Consider the following 24,535-nt stretch of genomic DNA (forward strand, 5'->3'; position numbering starts at 1 on the left):
GTATCTGGACTGAGCTGACTGGCTCTCTTGTCTAGGGAATTGTAACATTTTAGTCTCAGCAGAGGAACACCTAGAGCTACTTGTCTGCTTCTGGTTGGCCCTTCCCTGGGGGGTGGGGGTGGGGGTGAGTTGTTCCAGTTCTCTCTGTAACTAGGGCAAAGGTCAGGGGCAGTTGGGAGTGTGTGTGGGGAGGGGGGCGGGGTAGGCATCCTGTTCAGGCCTCTTTGTTGTGGCTGTACTTCTGCTGAGGCCTGGGGCTCCCACGTGTGTGTCCGAGTGTATGCCACATGTGTGAGGTGGCTGCAGAGACCGCACAACGACCCTCCATTTTGTCATTAATCACCTGCCACAGTGGTCCCTCCACCAGGTAAGCGCGCCCTCTCTGGCCAAGTGAAAATGATTAATTCAGGTTTGTGACTGCACAAAGTCCTGGCCCAGGCTGTGAGGACAGGGCCAAGACAATCAGTTGCAATCTTTTGTGTAGGTGTCCTCGGGGTGTTAAGACAGATGGTGCAGCCTGGAGGGTAAATCTTGCTGTTTGACTCAGTCCTTTTGCTGGAGGCAGCTCCATCAACAAAAGAGATGTTCATTGAGAGTTAAATTCCCATCTACAGTGTTTTTGTGAGTGCTTACATAAAGCACTTACTTGTAATGGTGCATACATACATCTTCACCGTCAACCTCACTGAATGTAAAATCACCTAGAGGAGACACCGCTGGGTGTGTCTGTAAGGATGTTCCCTGAGAAGTTTAACTGGGAAGTGAAAACCTACCCGGAAGATGGGTGGACGCATCTCATGGACTGGTGTCCTAGACTGAATGGGGGGGGAGGGGCTGCGTGTATAAAAAAAAAATCAAACTAATCAAATGATTAACCCGCTAACAAGGGAGCCACGCGTCTCAATAACCAGTTAACAAATTAATCAAGTCAGTAGGAAAGAAGCTATTTCAAAAGCCAAGCTGCCAATTAACCAACTAACGGAGATACTTCCAGACCAGCCCACCCTGCCTTGCCGCAGCGGCTCCATCTCCGTCGACCGGAAGCTTCCGGCTCCCTTGTGCAGCACACCGGAAGTGTCCGAGCAGCTGGACCTCCACGCCTGCTCAAAGTGTTCCGCGCGACGCGGAGCATTGTGGGGTGGTGGTGTGCGGTTGGCTTCCGTCTGGGCGGCAGGCGCCGGCTTTCGGGGAGTGTGGCGTGCAGGCTCCGCGTCCCTCCTTGTTACTGCGTCTCCACCGTGCTGCCCGCAGGCCACTGCCAGCATGTCGGGCGTGCGAGCCGTGCGCATCAGCATCGAGTCGGCCTGCGAGAAGCAAGTGCAGGAGGTGGGCCTCGATGGCACCGAGACGTACCTGCAGCCGCTGTCTATGTCCCAGAACCTGGCGCGCCTGGCGCAGCGCATCGACTTCAGCCAGGGCTCGGGCTCCGAGGAGGACGAGGCGGCGGGGCCCGACGGCGACGCGCAGGACTGGGCGGGCGCCGGGGCCGAGCAGGACGACGAGGAGGGTGAGGTGTTCTCTGCCCCGAGGGTCTTCCCGAGGGGTAAAGTGCGTCTTGTGGTGAAGAGCTAGGCGGCCTTGAGCCTGTCACGGTGCTTCTCTGTGCACGTAGGTGATGAGTAGCAGCCGTCACTGTAGAGATGTGTTAACTGCAATGCGAAGGCCGACCTAGTCTGGACTCAGGTCGTGTACAGCGTAGCAAGCCAGGAGAAGCATTCGGCTTTTTTTTTTTTTTTGGGGGGGGGGGAGACAAATTTAGATATTCTTTATTATTATTATTATTATTATTATTGAATACAGATTATTCTTTCATACAATACATCTCAAGGATAATTTCCCCTCCCTCCAATTCCGCCAACCCTCAACCTCCCCTTTTGCCCAGGTCCACTCCCCCTCCATCTACGTGCAGAAAAGAGCAAGTCTCCAAGAGAAAACAACCAAACACAACAAAAGAAGATAAAATAAAACAAGGCAAAAGCCTTCATATTAAGGCTGAACAAGTATGCCCTTGTGATAAGATACGGTGTCTTTAGTATATGCCCAGGAGTGGTAGAGCTGGGTCTTCAGGTTGATCAGTTCCCAGTTTTCTGAGAAACTGCTATATTGATTGTTAGAACAGCTGAAAGCTTTGCGGGAATTTTGGTGGAGACAGGTGATTCTTAAAGATGACCTCGGAAGCTTTGAAGTGAGTGAAATACAAGGAAACAAAACTCAGAGAGGAATTTGGAGAAGCAACCAGACTGGGTTTTAGATTATCCTCATTATCAGAAGATTATTATTTTTTTTTGAAACCACAGTTCGTGATTTAGTGATGCGACAGGATCGGTATAAGTGGAGATGTTCATGTAGAGTGTGGTAATACAGGCATTCCTAGCCCTCACCAGGAAGAGGCAGATTTCTAAATGGTCACAACAGTCTGAGCTAATAGTGAAATACCATCTCAATAAGTAAATAAAAAATTAAATGTAATTTTTCATAAAGTTGGTAGAAAATTAAAACGTTATTATTGGCTTGTGTTTTGAAAGGTAGATCAGCTCAGCAGTTGATCCATTTGATCCATTAAATCCCCCACTTACAGAAAGAACTATACAGCACAAGTATATATTGAATTACAGTACTGACGTCATTAGAAGAGCTTGACCTGTCTATTAAGTAGGAGTGCTTAAATGTGACACGCCTTCAGGTTTCCAAATGTCCTGTGGCAGCGTTTCTCAGGTTGTGACCTCCTTGGTTATCTACCAGATACATACATTATGATTCGTAACAGTAGTGAAATTACAGTTATCAAGTAGCACCAAAAATAATTTTATGGTTGGGGTCACCACAACATGAGGAACTGTATTAAAGGGTCGAAGTGTTAGGGAGGTTGAGATCTGCTGTCCTAGGGTGTGTGAAAGAATGCATGGGTCCTATGTGCTGGTGTGAGGGGTCTCTAGGACACAGCGAATGAAGGAAAGAGCAAGTAGCAGGAGAATAGGAACGTATGTGTGTAAATTAGCGGAAAAACCTTTGGAAGGGTTTATCCCCACGGTTAATGGGTATGTCTCAGAAGGGAGGATACTCAGACCTGGGAATAAAGGAAAACTCACTTTCACTCCCTGATGCTTTTAGCTTGAATTCTGTGGAGTGAGCGTGTATTAAACATTGATTAAAAGGAAAATATGCTCTTGCAGCCAATAGCAATGCTGGTGTTGAAGGCCATTTGAGGCTTTGCCTGTTTTTTTACAGTTTAGAAACCCACTACAGTGATTCAAGTTCTAATGCTGGAAGGGAGCAGGTTGTTTACAGTTCAGTGCTTGTATGGCATGAATGAAGCCCTAGGTTCAAAAAGATATTTGAGTGTCTACCTAAGACACAATGACAGATTTGGCCTGTGGAAATTAGATTGCATTTGTTTGCCATAGAAGGAATGCTGTGTAAATGTTAACAGCTCAAGATAGTGTGGTGAGGAGGAGATAAAAAGGATGGTTTGGAAGAAAACCTGGTTCTCCTTTTCATAAATAAAAATAATAATAATAATTTATTTAAATTCATTTATGTGCATTGGTGAGAAGGTGTCAGATCCCCTGGAACTGGAGGTACAGACAGCTATGAGCTACTATGTGGGTGCTGGGAATTGAACCCAGGTCCTCTGGAAGAGCAGTCAGTACTCTTAATTGCTGAGCCATCTCTCCAGCTCCCTTTTCATACTGTTAAAACCTCTAATTAAACCGCCTTTTATTCAATATAACTAGTAAAATGTTTCTGTTTTTCCTTTCTGTTTTTCAGGGCTGGTAAAATTCCAACCTTCTCTGTGGCCTTGGGACTCAGTGAGGAACAATTTGCGAAGTGCCCTCACGGAGATGTGTGTACTCTACGATGTTCTCAGTATTGTCAGGGACAAAAAGTTCATGACTCTGGACCCCGTCTCTCAGGATTCGCTTCCTCCCAAACAGGTACATGTGGCCTTAACCAAACAGCTTCTCTTAAGTCCTGGGACCAACATTTGGTTGTATGCATTTTATTTTCTTGAAAAATTAAATCCATGAGCTGACTTAGTGATTAAGAGCACATATTGTTGCAGATGACTGGAGTTCAGTCTTAGCGACCATATCAGACAGCTCACAACTGCCTGCAGCTCCAGCTCCAGGAGATCAGACACTCCTCTGACCTCTTCATATGCACAGACACACATGCTCACATAATAGAGTAACATTGTTATTAAGAAAGAGAAAAATTAAGTCCCCGTGAAGATGTAAGGACTGAGCGCTTCACAGATGAGGAGCATCTTTGAGTCAGGCTCCTTTAAGTAGGACAGAGTGATATGGTCTCTCTCCCATCCGAGTATTAGCCAGCCTCACCCAGCTTAGCTAGCTTCTAAAGTCAGCTGAGGTTGGGGGTATTCAGAGCAGTCTGGTCATAGAAGACTGTGGCCTTTTTATAAAACTTACCTGTGTCTTTTTGCTTTATTTTTTGATACATTCCTACAGTAAGAAAACTTGCACTTATTAGACTTACCACTTGGTTGTTGTGGTATCCACAATCTGAGGTCAGTTTTCAACATCTTCAGTCAGTGAGTGTAGTGCTGTGTGACTGACGCCAGTCACAATTTCAGAAGCACGTTAGTGGGTTTAAAGTGTGTTCCCAGGAGGTACCTACCCCGTCATAGTCGTTTATTGTAAGCTGGGCATTGATGTGTGCCGTGTAGGTGGTGGTTTCTATGCCTAGTTTGTATCTAAGCAGGGATTTGGGCTTTACTGTAAAGTGTGAGTGCCACAGAAGGATATGAACGGGGTAGGGCTGGGATGGTGAATAAGGACAGGGCCCTGCCTAGCTCTGCCCTGGGTGGTGCATTGCTGAGTTTAGTTTCTAGGCCACTGTGGCAGTTTTGACTTAAGGTCTTTTTGTAACTTGGCCAAGAAACAGGTTACTTCTGTTTAAAAGAAGGTTTGCATGGAAAAGTGTTTTCAGAGTCTTGGTGTATGTCACTTTACCACCCACCTGTCTTCCTCTACAGTTATTCATTTGTGTATGTACTTGTATGTGGAAGGGTGGAGAGGACAGAGGTTACTTTGGGTGTCTGCCTCAATTGCTCTCTGAATTACTCTATCTTTGAGTCAGCTTCTCTTTCCGAATGTAAAATTCACCAGTTGCCTAGACTGGCTGTCCAGCAAGCCTCCGGAATTGTCCTTCCTCCTGGGACTGGGGTCACAGGTGCGTGTGGCTGCCCCGGGCTCTGTGTGGGTGCTGAGGCTGGAACTCAGCAGGCCCTCGTGCTGGCACGGCAAGCCCTTTGCCGACTGTCACCCTCTTCCTCCCTGTTTTCATTACGGACTTCTGCTTGAGAAGAGATGTAGTTTTAAAGTTATCTAAATTTTTGGAACTCCAGTTTTGGACAGGAAAGATGCTGACTTCTTTTTGGTAGAGTCCTCAGACACTGCAGCTGATCTCTAAGAAGAAATCCCTTGCCGGAGCAGCTCAGATCCTACTGAAGGGGGCAGAAAGACTGACCAAGTCAGTGACTGAGAACCAGGAAAACAAGCTCCAGCGAGACTTCAACTCTGAACTCTTGAGGCTACGGCAGCACTGGAAACTGAGGAAGGTTGGAGATAAGATCCTGGGCGACCTGAGCTACAGAAGTGCGGGTACAGATTCTGACCTTAGAAACTGCTTTGTGTGAGCAAAGGGGGTAAACTAGGATGTCTTCCAGCCTCCTGTCGTGATCATTTCTCAGCTCCCTGTTGTACAGTGGTATTTAATTTCTTTACCTATAAGGCAAAACATTCTTGGCAGGGCCTGGTGTCAAACACCTGGAATCCTAACACTTGAAGGCTAAGTGGGAGGGTCAACAGTTCAAGGCAAGCTTTGCCTACGTGAGACCCTACCTTTAAAACCCCACACAGACCAGTCTTACTATAGTCCTATAATAAACAACCTACCATCAGTTTGAAAACCTTTTAGAGACATTCAAGGATGGGCTGTTTAAGGTTCAGAGCTCAATGGGAGGTGGCCAGGCATTCCTGCTGGAATGCTTGAGAACAGTAGTAGAAGTGTACCAGAGTCCTTGTGCCAGAGTCAGGCTCCTACACTGATGTGAATTCTACTGCAAGATGAATCGGGGCTTTCTGCTTTTAGACATTGTAAGTTCTTTTTCCCAAAACAATTATGGGCAGATATTTAATTTTTCTTTGTGGTGGTCCTTTGAGATTATAGAAGAATTTAGTTGCATTCTTTAACTGCAAGAAGATCCTGACTGTCTTCCCTTGTTAGACAGGCATTGGACCTAACCATCCACTCATAATGTAGCAGTTACTTAGACTTCTGACCTGCACAGAGGTGCTTCACATAAAAGTAGAGGAACTGGCTGGAAATAGTACTGTAAGCACTGTTGGTCTGTCCTTCTGATGCTGAACTCAGATCTAAGGAATGTACTCGTAGAGGCATGTTCATTTTATCAACGCTCCATTAGTTACAGTGTGTGGCTTGTGGAGGTCACCACCATGCTTGCGTAGTATTATTTTGTTGTTGTCTTTTGGTTTTATTTTGACATCCGATCTCATTGTATAGCTCTGGCTGGCCTAGAATTCACTGTGTAGCCCAGGCTGGCCTCACACTGTGTAGATTACCTGCCTCTACCTCTCGTCCACTTCCTCTTTTGGTTTGGCTCAGCAGTGTCTCCTCTCTCTGCACATACACATTTCCAGTGGAAAGAATTCATGCTTTAGTGATGTGGGTGTGACATGCTATACTTGACAGTTTGTGTTCAGTTCATGTGCTGTATTAATTGTTTTCATCTTTAATACCCAATTAGGCTCTCTCTTTCCCCATCATGGCACCTTTGAAGTGATTAAGAATACAGACATTGATTTGGATAAAAAGATACCAGAAGATTACTGTCCTCTGGATGTCCAGATTCCTAGTGATTTAGAGGGGTCTGCATACATCAAGGTACTGATTAGAGTCTTTTCCAAGCCATTTCTTGCCAATTACCCAGAAGCAACTTTGCTAACATTTTTTATGTTGTCTAGGTTTCTATTCAGAAACAGGCTCCGGACATTGGTGATCTTGGCACAGTCAACCTTTTTAAGAGACCATTGCCCAAATCCAAGCCAGGTATGTCATGGCGTCCGACCTCCACTCTATACTCTTATAGTCAGTAAGAGGAAAAGAGACCTGCGCTGTGAAAATAGTAGGAAGTCCATCTTTAAAAGCAGAGCTGGTGGTTATTGAAGACGGTTTAAGCATTGAGGGTTGAGAGAAGGAGGGGCGCTCAGAAAGGCACCCCGAGCATGGGCATGGGTTTCTCAAAGAACTGTCATCTGTTCTGGCTTTTTGAGGTAATCTTTGACTTTAAACTCATAATCCTTCTGCCTCAGCCTCTTGTGTCCTGAAATTGCAAGAGGTAAGAGCCATGATTGCTTCTGGAAGTGAACTTCTTATAATTTACGAGTAAACCGCTAGTGAAGAGCTGGGTGTTTTTGTAGATTGTAAAAGAAGTAAGATTTCAACCCATCCAGGGCTCAGGGAATACCATGAAAGTAGAGACAGAAAGAACGTAGGAGCCAGAGGTGGGGAGGAGGGCTGTGAAGCAGTGTGTTCTGGGTATGACACACCCGTTCCACCGGTGCTCTCCGTGGCTGTGGTTACCTGCTGCGGATTAGTACAAGACCGGGCCCTCACCATTTTACTGTGGATGGCCGAGGGGCTCAGGAGGTCCCGGCCCTTACCGAGGGACTCTAGGCAGCTGATGTTTCTAGGCAAGGTGCAGCCTTTTCCTCTGTGGTGTGGTGCAGGGTCCCTGCAGTCTTCACAGCCAGCAGAAAATGATCCGGGTGAGGTAAATATGGAACCTGGTTCATATTGACTTAGTCAGCAGCACTGGCACATCTTAGCCATCACCAGTTCATCTTGACTTAGCCATCACTGACTTACCTAAGTCAGTCATCACTGTTCATCTTAGTCATCACTGTTCATCTTAGTCATCACTGTTTATCTTAGTCATCACTGTGCATCTTAGTCATCACTGTGCATCTTAGTCATCACTGTGCATCTTAGTCATCACTGTGCATCTTAGTCATCACTGTGCATCTTAGTCAGCTGTCACTGGTTCAGACTTATAGAGTCTGACACCAGGTCATTTATTTTAGCCATATTTAAGCACAGCACAATTTTGGAAAAAAAAGTTGTTTTGATAACAATTAACTCAGTCCTGTGTGTACAACAAAGCTTAGGTCATGTTTACATTGAAACTCTTTACAAAGTACATCTGGCTTCTTCCCTAAAAATGTTCTGTTGACTCAGAGACAGTGCCCAAGATAAAAGTCTAGGGAGAATGACTGCAGTGAACGTAACGTCCGTGGGAGTTCAGGATTTGGCCTGGTCCTGTGATAACATAGAAGTCACTTAGGCTGTTGTAAAGTACACGTGACATCGTCACAAGGATGGGATTAAGGGACTTTTTTTTTTTTTGGTTTTTCGAGACAGGGTTTCTCTGTGTAGCTTTGTGCCTTTCCTGGAACTCACTTGGTAGACCAGGCTGGCCTCGAACTCACAGAGATCCGCCTGGCTCTGCCTCCCGAATGCTGGGATTAAAGGCGTGCGCCACCACCACCCAGCCTGGGATTAAGGGACTTAGAAGCAATGCTCAGGATATAAAGGGAAAGGTCTGCGACAAATAAAACATAAATTCCAGGGAATGTGGGTGAAGCTTGTCTCTATAGACAGCGAAGGATCACAGGTTTTAAAATACATCCTTATCCAGTATCCTGGGAGGAGGACATGGTAAACATATCCTCCCTTTGAAGAGATAAGCCTGGGTGTTTAATTTTTCTGGGTTCTCCAGTGCTTATCTGTGTATACAAGAACCTCTAGCCCTCTACAATGTAGCCACTGATTAGCTGCCTACATTCCTGTAGGTAATCTCGTGTTCAATAATCTCAATCTCGTTCCTGTAAATAATCTACTCTCATGCTCAGAGCAGCCACAAACTGTCTGTCTGTATTGTCTCTGTCTCTCTCTGTCTCTGTCGCACATGCACGAGGGGGGTCTTTGGACGAAGAGTTAGAGTAGGAGAGGAAAGGGGTAGGGGAGACAGTGGTGAAAATGAACAGAAGTTTGTTTGCATCTGTCAAATTGTCAGAAAGTTAAGTGAGATTTCATGTTGGAGAAAAGACTCTACCAGTCTTCCGAACCTTGATTATGAAGTCAGGTTATCATTTGTGCACTGTGTACATAATCTGGTTGGACACTGGGATTATACATGCCTTCTGTCTTCCAGGTTCCCCACATTGGCAGACGAAATTAGAAGCAGCACAAAACGTCCTTCTTTGTAAAGAAATTTTTGCACAGCTTTCTCGGGAAGCCGTTCAGATTAAGTCTCAGATCCCTCACATTGTGGTGAAAAACCAGATCATCTCTCAGCCCTTCCCAAGTAAGAGCAGCCAGCCTGCTGAGGCCTGTAAACAGGACTTTATGGGGTGGGTGGGTGTGTGTGCACTCGCGCTGTGAAAGAGCTACAGGAACAGGCTGTGCTGTGTATCCAGTAATGCTGTGGGCCAGCGGTGCCGCCCATTCTGTTCTGTGTCCTGATGGGGGCATCTTGGCTTTCACAGATTGTGTTTAAAAATGTGTGGTGCTGTGGTAGTTGCTGTAGTTCAGTAGCTGCTGTCAAGTGGCATTTTATTTCAAGGATATTGCCTTTTCTAAATGAGGTTTCAATTTAAAAATACTTTGCAAAACTCCTCCTAATTTGTAGACATGAGATTTTTGTTCAGAAGCAAACAGGCTTAACTTAGAAATCATTTGTCATAGCTGTGCTCGTGGTTTAGGCAGTGGTTCTCAACCTGTGGGTCGTGACCCTCTGGGGCTACATATCAGGTATTTCTGTTACAACTCCTACCAGAATTACGGTTATAAAGTAACAACTCAATCATTTTATGGTTGGGGCTCACCACAACACGAGGAACTGAATTAAAGGGTTAAAGCGTTAGGAAGTTGAGAACCACTTGTTTAGGGTTAGACATGAACAATTTTTTCCCTTTTACTTTTGGGAACAGGGAGGAGAGCCTGTTAAAACCAGGTACTAACTGCATGTTGAAACAGACCTAGAAAAGCTTGTTTTTAAGATGGTGTGTTTGTGAAAACAAGAGTTGCATTTCCCCCAGCCTTCAGCTCACTCAGGAGCAGCACCACATTTTAATCTGGAATTAGAGTCCGGCCTGTGGGAGTTTACCATGTTAAGTAAGGGTCAGTGGAGTACAGGTGCTCACATGAAGCAGTTGGAGAGAGTCTTGAGTCAGGTGCATTGCCTGATTGTCCTTTGTGAAGTTGGTCTCGTGTCCAGTGCTTAGCTCTCTGCATCTGTCCTGCCTCTCTCTACACAGGCTTGCAGTTGTCCATTTCCCTGTGCCACTCCTCAAATGACAAGAAGTCCCAGAAATGTGCCACCGAGAAGCCGGGTCCGGAGGATCACCTCTATGTTCTGGAGCACAACCTGCACCTGCTGATCAGAGAGGTAACAGTTGAGCACGGCTGAGCAGTGCACAGCCTCCACCACTGCGCCGGCAACCTGCCGCAGTGTGGAAAGGCCTGCTGCTGTGTGCCAAGGGATTCAGAGACACAGTGCATGGGCCTTGCTCGCAGGATAACTTGTAGCACTAGGGATGTACAGCACGTTCTGGAGTTACCATGAGAAGCATGTGCCACTGGACAGAGAAAGGGTGGCCGTGGTGGGGAGGCCTGAGCTGCACGGTAATACCCTGTTTTGAGAATCTCTATAGATGAATATATTCCAGCCTCCCACCTCCCTACCCCCAACTCCCAAGGTGGCGTTCCGTTGGTCATAATGGTGACAAGCCTGTGTTTTTTTTTTTTTTTTTTTTTTTTTTTTTCGAGACAGGGTTTCTCTGTGTATTTGTCCTTTCTGACTCACTTGTAGCCAGGCTGCTCAACTCACAGAGATCCGCCTGCTCTGCTCCAGTGCTATTAAGCGTGCCACAACGCCCCTAGCCTGTGTTTTTAAAAGGTTTTCAGACTGAGGATTTCACTCAGGGTTGGGCACTTGCTTAGTATGGGTGATGCTCTCAGTTCAGTCTCAGTATTACATGTTCCTGGGTTCTACCAGATAGGCTAGGACAGTTCATCTGATCATGATATGAGACTTAATGAAGAATGCTTTGTAATTTAAAACTTTCCAGATAAAAATGACAGCTCAAAGGAGCCCTCCTCTTTATAGACTTGAGTCATGCCCATGGCCACTCAGTGCATTTATCTCTGCATCAAGAAGATGATGATGATGATTTGGAGGCAGGGTCTCACTGTGTAGTCCTGGCTAACCTGTACCAACCATATAGGTAGACCAGGCTGGCATCTGCCCCCTGAGTACTGAAATTAAAAGCATTGCTACTACGTCTGGCAAGATTACTTTTTAATTCATTACTTTCATTATTTCAAAAAATTTGAGCCAAGCTTTGATTAAACATTTTTGTCACGCTTATTACATAGGCACTGGTTATTAAAGTGGCTTTTTTGTCAGTTTCACAAACAGACCTTGAGTTCCGTCGTGATGCCTCACCCAGCAAGTGCTCCTTTTGGCCACAAGAGAATGAGACTTTCAGGTCCTCAAGCTTTTGATAAAAATGAAATTAATTCAATACAGTCCACAGAAGGACTCCTAGAAAAAATCATCAAACAAGCCAAGCATATTTTTCTGAGGAACAGGTAAGAATGAAGAAATTACTGCTTTTCTCTGACATTGGTCCTTTTCCTGCTCTCTCTAATGTGTGTTCATTTTGAGTGTATGTAAAATTCTTTTTTCCTGCAGGGAGAAAGCGGCTGAGAGTAAGGTTATGGTGATGGACTGGGTCCTCCCAGCTAGCTGAATGCTCTGTTTTTTTGTTTGTTTTTTGTTTGTTTGTTTGTTTGTTTGTTTGTTTGTTTGAGACAGGGTTTCTCTGTGTAGTTTTGGAGCCTTCCCTAGAACTCACTCTTGGTAGCCCAGGCTGGCCTTGAACTCACAGAGATCCACCTGCCTCTGCCTCCTGAGTGCTGGGATTAAAGGCGTGTGCCACCACCACCTGGCTGAATGCTCTGTTTTTAATACTACCCTGAACTGGTGCTAACAGTTGGCTGATAGCCAGGAAAACAACTTTTCTCCTGGTTTTGTGTTTTGTTTGGCAGCTCATCCTTGAGGCCTTATTCTCACATGTTGATTTAATTGTTACTGGGGGCAAATAGCATTAAAGCCATTTTCACTGATGAGCTGGTTGAGGCTTTGATAATTTAGTCAGTTTGCTCAAGGTTACCCAGCTAAAGATAACAGCTCAAGGTTGTGTAAGCCCAAACAGCCTTGTCTTTCTGAGAAGGGTTTCACTGTAGACCTGGCCTTGAACTGACAGGTCTGCGGCCTCTGCCTGTGTGTGGCACCAAAGGCACGCGCTGCCACGCCGGCTTTGTTGTCCGTCTTCCATGCTCAGTATTTGCAGGATAGCGGGCGTCATGAGAGGGAGGGCATCTTGTTGAGGGCTGCCCTCTCCATCGTTACCGTAGCTGATGGGGGAGGTCTGTTTCCACTTGATAATCTTGCCTTGGAAGGTCTGTGGCATTGTCAGTGAATAGGTGATATTGCTGATGGATGTCTTGATTTTCAGTGTCTTCTTCCCAGTTGTCATGGTGATGCTATCTAGGGGTGCAGGAACAGGTTTATTTTCTCTGTCAATCAAAATAGTAAATGGCAGGAGGGCTGGAGAGATGCCTCAGCTGTTAATAAGAGCACTAGCTGCTCTTCCAGAGGACTCACGTTCAATTCCCAGCACCCACATGGTAGCTCACAGCTAACTGTCTGTGTCTCCAGTTCCAGGGGATCCAGCATTTTCACACAGACATACATATAGGTAAAAATAAGTAAATAAATAAATCCTGTTTTTTTGGGTTTTTTTGTTTGTTTTTTTAAAGTAAGTTAAACATCAGGAAAGATTACCAGAATAAATCTTGAGGGGACCTAGCAGAGCCATCTAGTGGTACCTGGGAATCAGGGTCCCCTCTTAAGAATAAAACAGTTTATTAGAGTTTAAAAGGGACACCACACACACCACACACACACACACACACACACACACACACACACACACACACACACACACACACACACACACACACAGAGAGAGAGAGAGAGAGAGAGACAGGAAAGCTGTGAGTCTCCCAGCCGCCCAGAAGGAAGGAGAGTGGAGAAGAGAAGGAACCATGGAGTGCAACCTGAGCTGAGGCAGTGGAAGGTGGGAGCTTTAGCAGAAGAGCAGAGAAGCCCAAGGCAGTTGTTAGGGAGCTAAAAACACAACCTGAGCTCTTGCCAGCACCCAAGGAAAAGAGACAGAAGAAAAAGAAATAGTTCTGTCGTTCTGAGTCAGGCCTGAACAGGCTAGGCAGACCTAGCCAACCCTCACCGTGTAGTGGCTCCTGCGACTGTACGGGGGAAGACCTTCTGGGAAAGAAAAGCACACGTTATCTTAAGGTGCCTGCTTCGCTTCCTAGGGGTGATCTACGAGCTAGGTCCCCGCCTCACCCCACCAGATTAACCTTTCCGGAAGAGACAAGGGCTTGTCTTCCCCTGGAGGCAGATTCCGTTCTTTACAATGGTTTATTAGGATGTTTGCTTATGGTCCCAGCAGGAATGAAAACATGGATCCTTCAGCTTCTAGTCAGCTAAATTAGGAAGAGGTTTTAGAGTGCTGTGATGCAGCAGAAGGAAGGTGGGGTTCAAGACCAGTCTAATCACTAATGCCCTTAGTGTCCAAGGCCCTCTGTTTATTCCTGCTTCACTGTGGGTGTAAATAAAAGCCTGGGCTTGGGACAAATTGCGTAACTTGTGCAGATGTATCTTAGAAACATAAAAGTGCTGTGTCTAAGGTACTGCTTTCCTTTATGGATTTCAGTGATAGATGGTATTGATATGAATGTGTTGTTAGTCTTACATTTTTCTCATTGACCATGAAGTTAAATATTCCTTGAAATATGTGCAAAATGTGTAGTGTGGAGGGTACTTGTATGCATGCTGCCACACCTGAGGATCATTAATATGCTGGTGATGTTTTACATGTGTGTGCAGTGAATGAGTTGTGATTTTTGTTGGTGGTGGTGGTGGGTTTTTTTTGTTTTTTTTTTTTTTTTTTTTTTTGAGACAGGATCTTAGTCTATGAAGCTCTTCCAGAACTGCTTTGTAGACCAGGCTGGCCTTGAACTCACAGAACTCCACCTACTTCTGTCTCCTGAGTTCTGGGATTAAAAGTGTACACCACCATGCCCAGCCAGTCCCGTTACTTTTTTGTTTTGTTTTGCAGTGCTGGATCAGCCTGTGAGTGCTGGGCAAGTACTCTCCCACTAGCCTACACCATAGGCCCAGTAAGATAGCGGCTTATGTAGACCTTGGCTGGACTCGGGTGTGCTTTCCTCCTGCCTCTTCTTCATAGGCCTGTGCGCGCTCCTGCTCTCTCTATCTCTTAAAACAAAAAAATTTAGAATCATTTAATCATTACTATTATACATTTTTCTTTCATTAAGTGTTTCTCAAAGATATTTTAGTAGCTGTTAACATAGCATTAGATACATATTCCATGATTTATTTCCCCAGTTAGTGGCTGGGGGGCGGGGTATGGATCAAACTTGGCAGCTAGCACTTGGTAGGCAAGCCTCTGCCACTGAGCTGCATCTAGTATGTTTGGATTGTGCTCAAGGCTCTGGTTTGCCTTGATTATGATTTTAATAACAGGTCTGGGTGTGTCCCAAGTCACTTGTTGCCAGAGATCAGGCACTAACACCTGTGAATGGTGCGTGACAGATTAGTACCTGGGAACCTAGGAAGTATCTTACTGTATGTGATAAGCTTTCATGAGCAGGACAGGATGAATGGAGTCGTAAAGGAACCAGCCGTCAGGATAATGAGAGGTGGTGTGTGTGTGTGTTACAGTGCAAAACTGGGACCAACAGAGCAGTGTGTGTGCAGGGGCTCCCATAATCAGCTCATGTCTCTAGAAGCTTCACCTTCTAGATGCTGATATGATCAAAAAGTAAGCAGAAATGAAAATGCTTAGGTTAGGTTTTTGTAAAATTGATGCTTTCATGTATATGATGATTTTAATTTTTTAATTTTCCTTTTAAAGAACAGCTGCAACGATTGACAGCTTGGCAAGTCGTATTGAAGATCCCCAGATCCAGGCCCACTGGTCAAACATCAATGACGTTTATGAGTCTAGTGTCAAAGTTTTAATCACATCTCAAGGTTATGAACAAATATGCAAGTAAGTGTCCCCAGCACATCACACAGGTCGCTGCTGAGGTCTGGCTGTGTCTTTCTCCAAGGGACTCTATAAAGCCTCAGGTTATTTGCTAGTTGTCATGGAGTTCCCATAAATTATATCACCTGTAAAGTATTTGCAAAAACAAGAGGTAAGAGGCTGGAGAGATGGCTCAGTGCTCTTCCAGGGGACCTGAGTTCTGTCCCTAGCACCCACATCAGGTGACTCACAACTGCCTGTACCTCTAGCTCCAGGGAGTCTTAGATTCCCTTCTGACCTCCAGGGGTGCCTGCACATATGTTACCTACACATACAAATCTTTTTTAAAAACACATAAACTCTCGTGTTTGCAGCTTTGTGGTGGGCCATATTCATAGCTCTCCTTAGCCACATGCAGCCTGTGGGCTCCCAGTCAAACATGCCTAGGTTTTAAAGTGGAAAATGAGCCCCAGCATTGAGCAGAAAGCTACCTCACTTGCTGAGACGAGCCTGTGTCAGTTCTTGTCTAGAGGCTGTGCACGTCTAGTGTGTCAGGCGTGAGTTTGGCCATCCGAGTCTGCACTCAGCATTGTCTGCTCAGGGCAGTCTGAGTTTGTAGTTCTCTCCTGACTTGGCGTTGCCCTTGCTTCTGATGCATGAGTTGATAATTGTTTCTCTCAACCAGGTTGACCATTGTGTGTCTGAAGATCAGCACAGTCCTTGTCCTGGCATTCTTAGGCAGATGCTTGATAAGGTGTATGGCTCAGAATGCTTGTTTGGTGCGTTCAAGGCCCTGGGTTCCATTCCCAACATTGCAACAAAAAGAAGTGTATTTTCGGTTTGATCCCCAATTGGGTGTGGTGGTATACACCTGTAATCCCAGAGCTTGAGAGGTGGAGGCAGAAAGACTGCAGTGAGGCAAGGCCAGCCTGGGCTTTACAAAACAAGATCCTGTCTTTAAAAACCGCAGTAAAAAGGTACAGCTGCAACCCCTGTGTTGGTCTGAGAGACCTGATCCTGCCTCTCCAGGCTCTGCAAGTGCTTAGATGCTAAGTTAAGACAGCTAGCTGGCCACTGTGAGTGGGCAAAGCACTCCCCGTGAGGGAGGAGCAGCAGATCTGCAATAACAGTAACCAAGATGAGATGAAGTACAGAAAGTAAAAGTATGTGATGGAAGGAACTGAGGGGAGTGTGTTTTCCATTTATTTCCTTATTTGGGCACTGTCGTGTATGCATGCCATGGTACATGCCTAGAGGTAAAGGACAATCTGTGGAAGTTGGTTCTCTCCTTCCACCATGTGGGTACCTGGGATTGAACTCAGGTCCTCAGGCTTGGCTGCAAGAACTCTTATCCACTTCTTAAGTCAGGGCCAGTCCCACATATCCTGACATTTGGGGGATGAAGTGTGCTGCTGTGCGCATGTCCTATGATGACTCCAACTAGCCTGCTGTGGAGCTAGTGCTGGGTGCAGACTTCTAGGAAGTCTGCCTTGGATCCCATTCGGTGGAGGCTGAGAAACCACCCTCCTCTCGGTAACATAAAGGTTAGTTTAGGTTGTCAGAACTGCTGGCGTCTTTGTCCATGCTGTCAACATGATGTCAAGAGCCTTGCGATTGTACAGACTGGAGTGTGTGTCTGCAGGTCCATCCAGCTGCAGTTGAACATTGGTGTTGAGCAGGTACGAGTTGTACACAGAGACGGACGGGTGATCACGTTGTCTCATCAGGAGCAGGAGCTGCAGGATTTCCTTCTGTCTCAGGTATGCTGCACGCTGTTTGGGTTGGAGATTTTGTTGTTTTATTTCTTTAAGATAGGGTCTCACTGTGGCTCAGCCAGCCTGAAATGAGTTGTGCAGCCCAGTGGTCCCCAGCCTCTGCCTGCTGGTTGCTGGAATTGCTAGTGTGCAGTACATGCCCAGCCACACTTCACGCCTCAAGTCCCTTGTCATTAACTGCTTAACGAACACATTGGACAAGCAGTACTGCCATGGTTACAGAAGGAGAAACCATTTTTTCCACCTTGTCATTTATTTCCAGTGCACACTTCTGGTTCATCTTCTGTCCTGGTTTTATTTGCACTTCTTTGTGGTGCAGTGAAGGATGTGCAGTTCTGTAGCCAGCAGGGGAATAGGACCTCTCTGGGGTGGGGAAGTATTAGCCCAAGGAAAGCAGAGAGAGCAAGACAGATGCCAACTACAGCAGCCATTATCCAGAGTAACAAGTGCAGTGGTTGAGTCTTTGGCCCTGGAGAGGGCTGCTCCTGTTGAAAGGGCAGTACAGAAAGTCCAGGCTTGTTCTGACACTGGAGTGTAAGGGCTTTGGTTTCCCTTCTTGCTTGGGATTATCTAGTACAGTGATGAACTGTGGCAGAAATGTAGGTGGTTGGTTTTAATGCTAATGTAAAATAATGATTATTCACACAAAGTAAGAAAAAAATATGTTAAAGTTCCTCCAGGTGCAGTGCTCTCATAGAGGATTTATCTCTGTGATGCCTGGTAATGAGGTGCATCTGTGAGGGCCATGGCTAACTTAGCCCTGCCTGGTTACACCCTAAGTGGGTTTGGCTAACTGGAGTGCACACAGATGTGTTGGAGTGTCTCAGAGAATGGCGTGTCTAGAGACCAAGGTCTGCAAGTGGACAGGAACCAGGGAAAGCGGGTAGTGGTGGTACCGCTGCCTTCGCTGTTGGTGGTAGAGTGCATTCTACCGGATGAGAGTGAAGAACAGGGAGGATGCTGTTTACTACGGGTCAGCTGATCATGTGAGCCTGAGGTCAGTAGTCTTCTGGCCTTGAGGGCTGTCGTGTAGAACAAGCCACTTGATGAGCAGCTTTTTGTTATGATGTCCAACTGACCTAGCCAGCCTCCCAGGGACAGTGCCAGGAGGACAAGACCTGACCCACTCTGTTCCTTACCATTCTGCATTACCGGCCGCATTAGGTACCCCTGCTTAGATGGCTGCTGTTACTAAAGCCAGAGAACATAGTAAGCTAATGGTGTCTGCACTCCAGCTGCCAGTGGACACAGAGGGACAGTACCAGGCAGCTGCAGTTTCTGCAGGGAAGGTGGGATCTGCCCTCCTCTAGTAGTCACAGAAGTCCTCAACTTTGGGCCAGAGGTTGAGAACCCCAACAAACTTAGAATTACATCAGATCACCAAAGTGGGCCTATGATTCAGTCCCATCTTCTCATTCACAGATGTCACAGCACCAGGTGCACGCAGTTCAGCAGCTTGCCAAGGTTATGGGCTGGCAGGTCCTCAGCTTCAGCAATCATGTGGGACTCGGACCCATAGAGAGCATTGGCAATGCCTCTGCCATCACAGTGGCCTCCCCAAGTGGTGACTATGCTATTTCAGGTACTTCCCACTGCTCCAAATGGGAGGCAGCTCTGTAACATTATGCTTTAATGTTATCTCTGGGATGAGCTGACATGTTTACACTGCTGTTATCTGATGTTATTTGTTACTCCAGACAGGAGAGAGAGAGAGTGTGTGTGTGTGTGTGTGTGTGTGTGTGTGTGTGTGTGTGTGTGTGTGTGTAGGGGGAAGGACAGAGGGAGGAAAGAATGTGTGTGAGAACTTACTAAGCAAGCCTTCTGTTCTTATAACTAAGAATATTGGGAAGTTCAAGGGGCCATTTTTTAATTCTTACCTGCATCAGTTAAAACTTCACTAAAACCAAGCATTCTCCCTTTATTTACTTTTTTCTTTTTCTGGGAGACCAGGTCTTGTGTGCAGTTTAGGCTGGCTTCAAACTCTGTGTAGCTCAGGCTGGCATTAAATTTACTTTGTAGCCCAGGCCAGCCTTGGTCCTCCTGTCTCAGCCTTTGAGGGCTTGGATTGCAGGTCACCACACCTGGCACATCTTGTCTAATTTTTATAGAACAAATAATTCAAAGATATTTAAATCATCTTAGAGTGTGAGCAAAAATTTGGCATTGGATGTCAGACAAGGTGGTGTAGCAGGTAAAGACACTTGCCATGATGTGCCTTTGATGACCTCTTTGATCCCAAGAACCGCATGGTGGTCAGAGGTAACAATTGAAAGTTGTCTTCTGGGTCTACAGAACGAGATCCAGGGCAGGCACCAAAACTACACAGAGAAACCCTGTCTCGAAATCCCCCCCTCAAAAAAAAAGCTGTGTTCTGACTTTCACACATACATACACACATGCATTCATACATACACATGCATAAATTATTAATAAATACAGTATTTTGGAACTGAGACACACTGCCCTTGAACTTACTATGCAGCCAAAACTAGCCTTGAACTCCTGATCCTGCAGACTGCACCACTAGGTGCCAGGCCTCAGAGTGTGCCAAACCAGATGCCAGGGTTAGGGGTGTGCCCCGCCATGGCCAACTCCTGAAACACTTGTTAAGGAGATTGGGTACGTTTCTGTGCTCCCAGAACGAAGTTTGTTTTTCCATCACTTCCTGAGTTGCAGTATATGTGCTGATGTTTGGTTTCCTCAATAGTTCGTAACGGACCTGAGAGTGGCAGCAAGATTATGGTCCAGTTTCCCCGGAACCAGTGCAAAGACCTTCCGAAAAGTGATGTTTTGCAGGACAGCAAGTGGAGTCATCTCCGTGGACCGTTCAAGGAGGTTCAGTGGAACAAGATGGAGGGCCGTAATTTTGTTTATAAAATGGAGCTGCTCATGTCTGCACTGAGCCCCTGTCTGTTGTGATTTTCTCCAGAACAAGTTCCAAAAACATTGACTTGGATGTCTGCAGATCAGTTACAAGCACAAAGGAGAGATGTCTTCCATATAAGTACTGGCACTCCAGTCCTTCACAGGAGCACTGTGTAAAAGTTAGCAGCTGGCACCCTCACTTTATAAGTGACGAGTGCTTTGGAAAGGGAAAGTTTATGTACAGTTGTAGTATACAGTATGGGGAGATGTAAAATAATACATTTTTTATATGGCTAAACTGAAAACATTACTAACTTAAGGGCTTGAATTTGCTTTTTAAAATAAAAATCCTATCTTTGAAGTTAATTTGGTGTTTAAAATCTCCAAGTACTTTGTGAATGTAAGCTGTATCAAATCAGCCACTCCTGTCTCTTTAAAAACCACCTAAGAAGCACATCTTTGACACAGTCACTGAGCACAGCCGACCCTTCCCCTGAAGTTCACCAAGATCACCCACAGGCAGCTGTCTTCCCCAGCACTGGGTTCTTGGGGGTCTGGGAAGTGACGCCCATCTCACTCACCTGGGCCAACAAGAGCAGGTTAAGAAGTTCCTCAGGGAGCGCAGAAGGAGATGGGTGCGGTCTAGCACTTGTTTTCCCACTTACGTGGCTTTTCCACTCCAGACATGCCCACCCTGCTCTCCATGCTTCCTGGTTCCTAGGAGTCTGACTTTATCAGCGGAAAGAGGTCATCAGATCTTGCTTTTCGGTGTGAGTTTTTGCTCTGTGTTTTGAGACACAATCTTACTCTGTATCGAAGGTTGGCCTTGAATTTGTGACAATTCTGCTTCAGCCTGTGAAGTGTGATTCTAGACAGTTGCCATGTTCCGTGTTTTTCACCCTAACGGTGTTTGGACTTGGTGTCCTGCCTCACTTTGTACAGAAACCAAGAAAAGCTACCACGATACAGCCCTGTTTCCCCTGTTAGTGGTGACTGAGTCTTTGTATAAAACCTTCCGTAGAGCTGGCTGCACTTGACTTGAGATTTGACAAGTCTGAGATATAAAGGAGACATGCCAAGTGTGGTGGCACATGTCTATAATCCCAGGACTAGAGTTGGAGACAGGAAGATCAGGAGTTCAAAGTCAAGCTGATCTGCATGAGATTCCGTTTGGTTTTTTGAGACGGGTTCTCTGTGTAGTCTTAGCTATCCTGGAACTCACTCTGTAGACCAGGCTGGCCTCAAACTCACAGAGATCTGCCTGCCTCTGTCTCTCAAGTGCTGGGATTAAAGGCGTGTGCCACCACTGCCCAGCTGAGATTCTGTTTTAAAAAATAAATAAAATAAATGTGACATACAAACTGAGAAACCGGGTAATAACTAGTGAAGTGAGTACGCCTGGAAGAAGCAGAACATAGCATCCCCGCTTTCTCTCTCCTCTCTCTGCCTTGCAGGAGTGCCCAATTGGAGTCCCTTGTTGGATTTTCTGGTTGGCTAAAACTACTGAGGAATAAAATAGAAAACTGAATTACTTAATAAGTCTACTTTGTTTAGTCAGGGAAAAAGTCCTAAAGCAGACAAAGGATGAGGTTCCCGAAGAAAAATATTTGCAGGCATAGCTGGGTCTGTTAGACCAATGGAATTTAGCCTTCCCATATGTACACTGTAACCAAGTCTAAGGGAGACATTTTGACTCATCCTACATTGGCAGTGTCCTCTCACCCCAGTACTCTGACAAGCTTCCCCTGCAACCCCTCCACTTCATAAAACACAGAATTCCCAGATGGACAAAGGCATCACCAGTGGGGAGCCAGGCTGGGGAGATGGCCTTGGGGGAGCACTTGCAGTGAGTGTGAGGACGGGCTTGGGTCCCAGCATCTACTTAAATGTTAGATGATTGTAACAATCTGCCTCGCATCCCAGTTTCCTGTGGCAGAGCCGGGGTCCCCAGAGCCAGCTCTATCTCAGCCTATAAATTAGAGAGCCATAGAGGAAGATAATGGACATCAACCTCATGTCTCCATGTGCACAGTACATGCACACGTACCACACATGAAAAAATGTGAGTGGGAACCATATGCCTGTAATTTGAGGTAATAATAGAAAGTTGGCCTAAGATTTTCATTTTTGCATCGTGTGCTCTAAGCCTTTAATCTCAGAGGGAGGCAGAGGCATATGGAGTTCCAGGCCATCTGGAGCTGCATAGGGAGGACCCTGTCTCAAAATTTAAAAAATTAAAAAAAAAAAATACGTCATGGAATAAAAAGGATTTTAGTAAAGAGACATGAAGTAATGCAAGACTCGTCAGAAAGAGCAGTAGGTGATGTGTACTGACTAAACAGGTTAGGGGCTGGGATGTAGCTCAATGGGAGAGTGCTTGCCTAGCATCCATGAGGGCCTAGGCTCAATCTCCAGAAGTGCGGAGAAGTGGGTGTGTGTGACTGTTGAAATGTGTACTGTAATGAATAGACAGATTTATGTATAGGTGTGTGTAGAAGATACTGTTCCCTCTGGGAAGTAAAGTTGAAGAGGAAGAACTGTCACTGTATTAGGGATGTGTAACCACTTGACTTTTCAAAAAGCATTTATTATTTTTCAATTAAAGATTCTTGAGAGGCAGGAGAAATCATGACTCCAGCAAGTATGCTCTCATGAAGGTTTGATTGGCAGCTGAGATGGTGGTCACATGCAGAAACACACACACACACACACACACACACACACACACACACGGGCAACCCACCCCTCTGTGAGTGGAAATAGATGTGTAGCTGTGCTAGCAGTAACTTCTCAATCAACTAAAGGGGTCTGGTGTCTGGAAACAGCACAGGAAGCCAGTTCTGATGTGTGAAAGCTGGCGACCTCTGGAGGGGTCTCCACCGTGAGAACCCACTAGGTTCTCAAGGCAGCTGCGTCTGAGACACAGTCCTGGAGGCTATCCCATCACATGTGGTTCCTGTTCATTCCGTGGCACCCCAGCTGCCACCTCCTCCGCCCATGGTTACATTCCTCCTGCCTTTCTGAATGATGTCCTAGCAACCTCACCTCACGGTATCTGTTCTTCACCGTGGTGTTGCTCCCAGTTGTGCCCGAGACGGTCTCAGGCAGTCACCGTCACTGGGCCTCAAGGGCCTGGGGTTCTATGTCAGCTCTTTAAACCAGGAAGCAGCCACATGAGCACAGCACACACCTCCTTGGTTCTCAGTTCACACTCTGAGAAGACACAGATGCCCACAGGGTGTTCTACAGGGCAAGGACTGCACCGTTAAAGTAGGGGCATGGCAGTCTCCGGTCTCCCCTTTCCAGAAGGAGCAAGGACTCAAGAGTTACAGAATTTTGGAAGTACACAGTTCAAAATGGTTTGCTGGTTACAACACGACAGTTTTGTTTTTCTAAGGTGGGAAATATGTTGACAGGACCAATGTAAGTTCTGTTGTCATTTAAAACATGCATCTGTCTTAGCATGGTATGTACTCACTCATAAGTGAATACTAGATATACAGCAAAGGATAACCAGACTGCAACTCACAGCTCCAGGGAGGCTAGCTAGTAAGGAGGACCCTAGGAAGGACGCATGGATGCTCAGTGATGGAGAAATGGATGAGATCTACATGAGCAAACTGGGGGTGAGGGGAGGGCGATGGAGGGCAAGGGACAGGATGAGAGCTTAGGACAGCAGGAGGTTGAATGGGAATGAGCAGAATGGGAACAGAGTGGGAGAACAAGGAAAGAGACACCATGATAAATGAAGACACCTTGGGAATAGGGAGAAACAGAGTGCTGGGAGTGGGGATGTTCCCAGGAATCCACAGGAATGACTCCACCATAGACTACTGGCAATGGTCAAGAGGGTACCTGAGCTGGCATACTCTGGTGATCAGATGGCTGATTACCCTAACAGTCATCATGGAGCCCTCATCCAGTAACTGATGGAGACAGATGCAGAGATCCATGGCCAGGTGCCAGGCCGAGCTCCAGGAGGTCCAGTCGATGGGGGAGAGGAGGGATGCCGTGAGCAAGGGATATCGAGACCATGACTGGAAAAAGTACAGAGACAACTAGCCAAACTACCGGAAACACGTGAACTGTGGACCAATAGCTGACAAGACCCCATGGTACTGGACTGGGCCCTCTGGATAAGCAAGACAGTGGGATGGGGACCTGTCCCTAGTGCATGAGCCGGCTTTTTGGAACCAATACCTATAGTGGGACACTTTACACAGCCTTGGTGCAGGAAGGAGGGGCTTGGACCTGCCTCACCTGAATGTACCAGGCTCTGCTGACTCCCTATGGGAGACCTTGCCTTGGAGGAGGTGAGAACAGGGTGTGGGGGGTTAGGGGGGTGGGTTGGGGGGAAGACAGGAGGAGGGAGGACAGGGAAATCTGGTTGGTATATAAAATGAATAGAAAATCTCTTAATAAAAACAAATTTTATTTAGAAAAAAATAAAATAAAATAAAACATGCATCTGACTCCAGGCAATGTTTGACAGGTCTGTATGTGTTCAGTACCAACTGGAAACTTCGTCCAGAGCCTTTGACTTTTTTTAATCTTTAAATTATTATCTTATGTACATCGGTGTGTTGGCTGTTCCACATGCATGCCTGGTGCACACGAGCCAGACAAAGGCATCAGATCCCCGGAACTGGA

General features: G+C 46.2%; 1 protein-coding gene across 1 annotated transcript; it reads left to right on the forward strand.

Annotated features, from left to right (window-relative positions):
* The first annotated feature begins 1,106 nt into the window (after positions 1-1,106).
* On the forward strand, positions 1,107-20,251 carry Med17 (mediator complex subunit 17). The gene is made up of 12 exons (XM_028874052.2): positions 1,107-1,507; positions 3,769-3,935; positions 5,405-5,624; positions 6,791-6,927; positions 7,008-7,092; positions 9,257-9,409; positions 10,362-10,492; positions 11,513-11,697; positions 15,132-15,269; positions 16,888-17,005; positions 18,443-18,602; positions 19,728-20,251. Exons 1-12 carry the CDS (start codon positions 1,264-1,266, stop codon positions 19,937-19,939), a joined length of 1,950 nt encoding a protein of 649 aa, XP_028729885.1. The 5' UTR covers positions 1,107-1,263; the 3' UTR covers positions 19,940-20,251.
* The last annotated feature ends 4,284 nt before the right edge of the window (positions 20,252-24,535 follow it).

This window comes from Peromyscus leucopus, chromosome 7 (assembly GCF_004664715.2).
Source record: "Peromyscus leucopus breed LL Stock chromosome 7, UCI_PerLeu_2.1, whole genome shotgun sequence".
Classification (NCBI taxonomy): Eukaryota; Metazoa; Chordata; class Mammalia; order Rodentia; family Cricetidae; genus Peromyscus; species Peromyscus leucopus.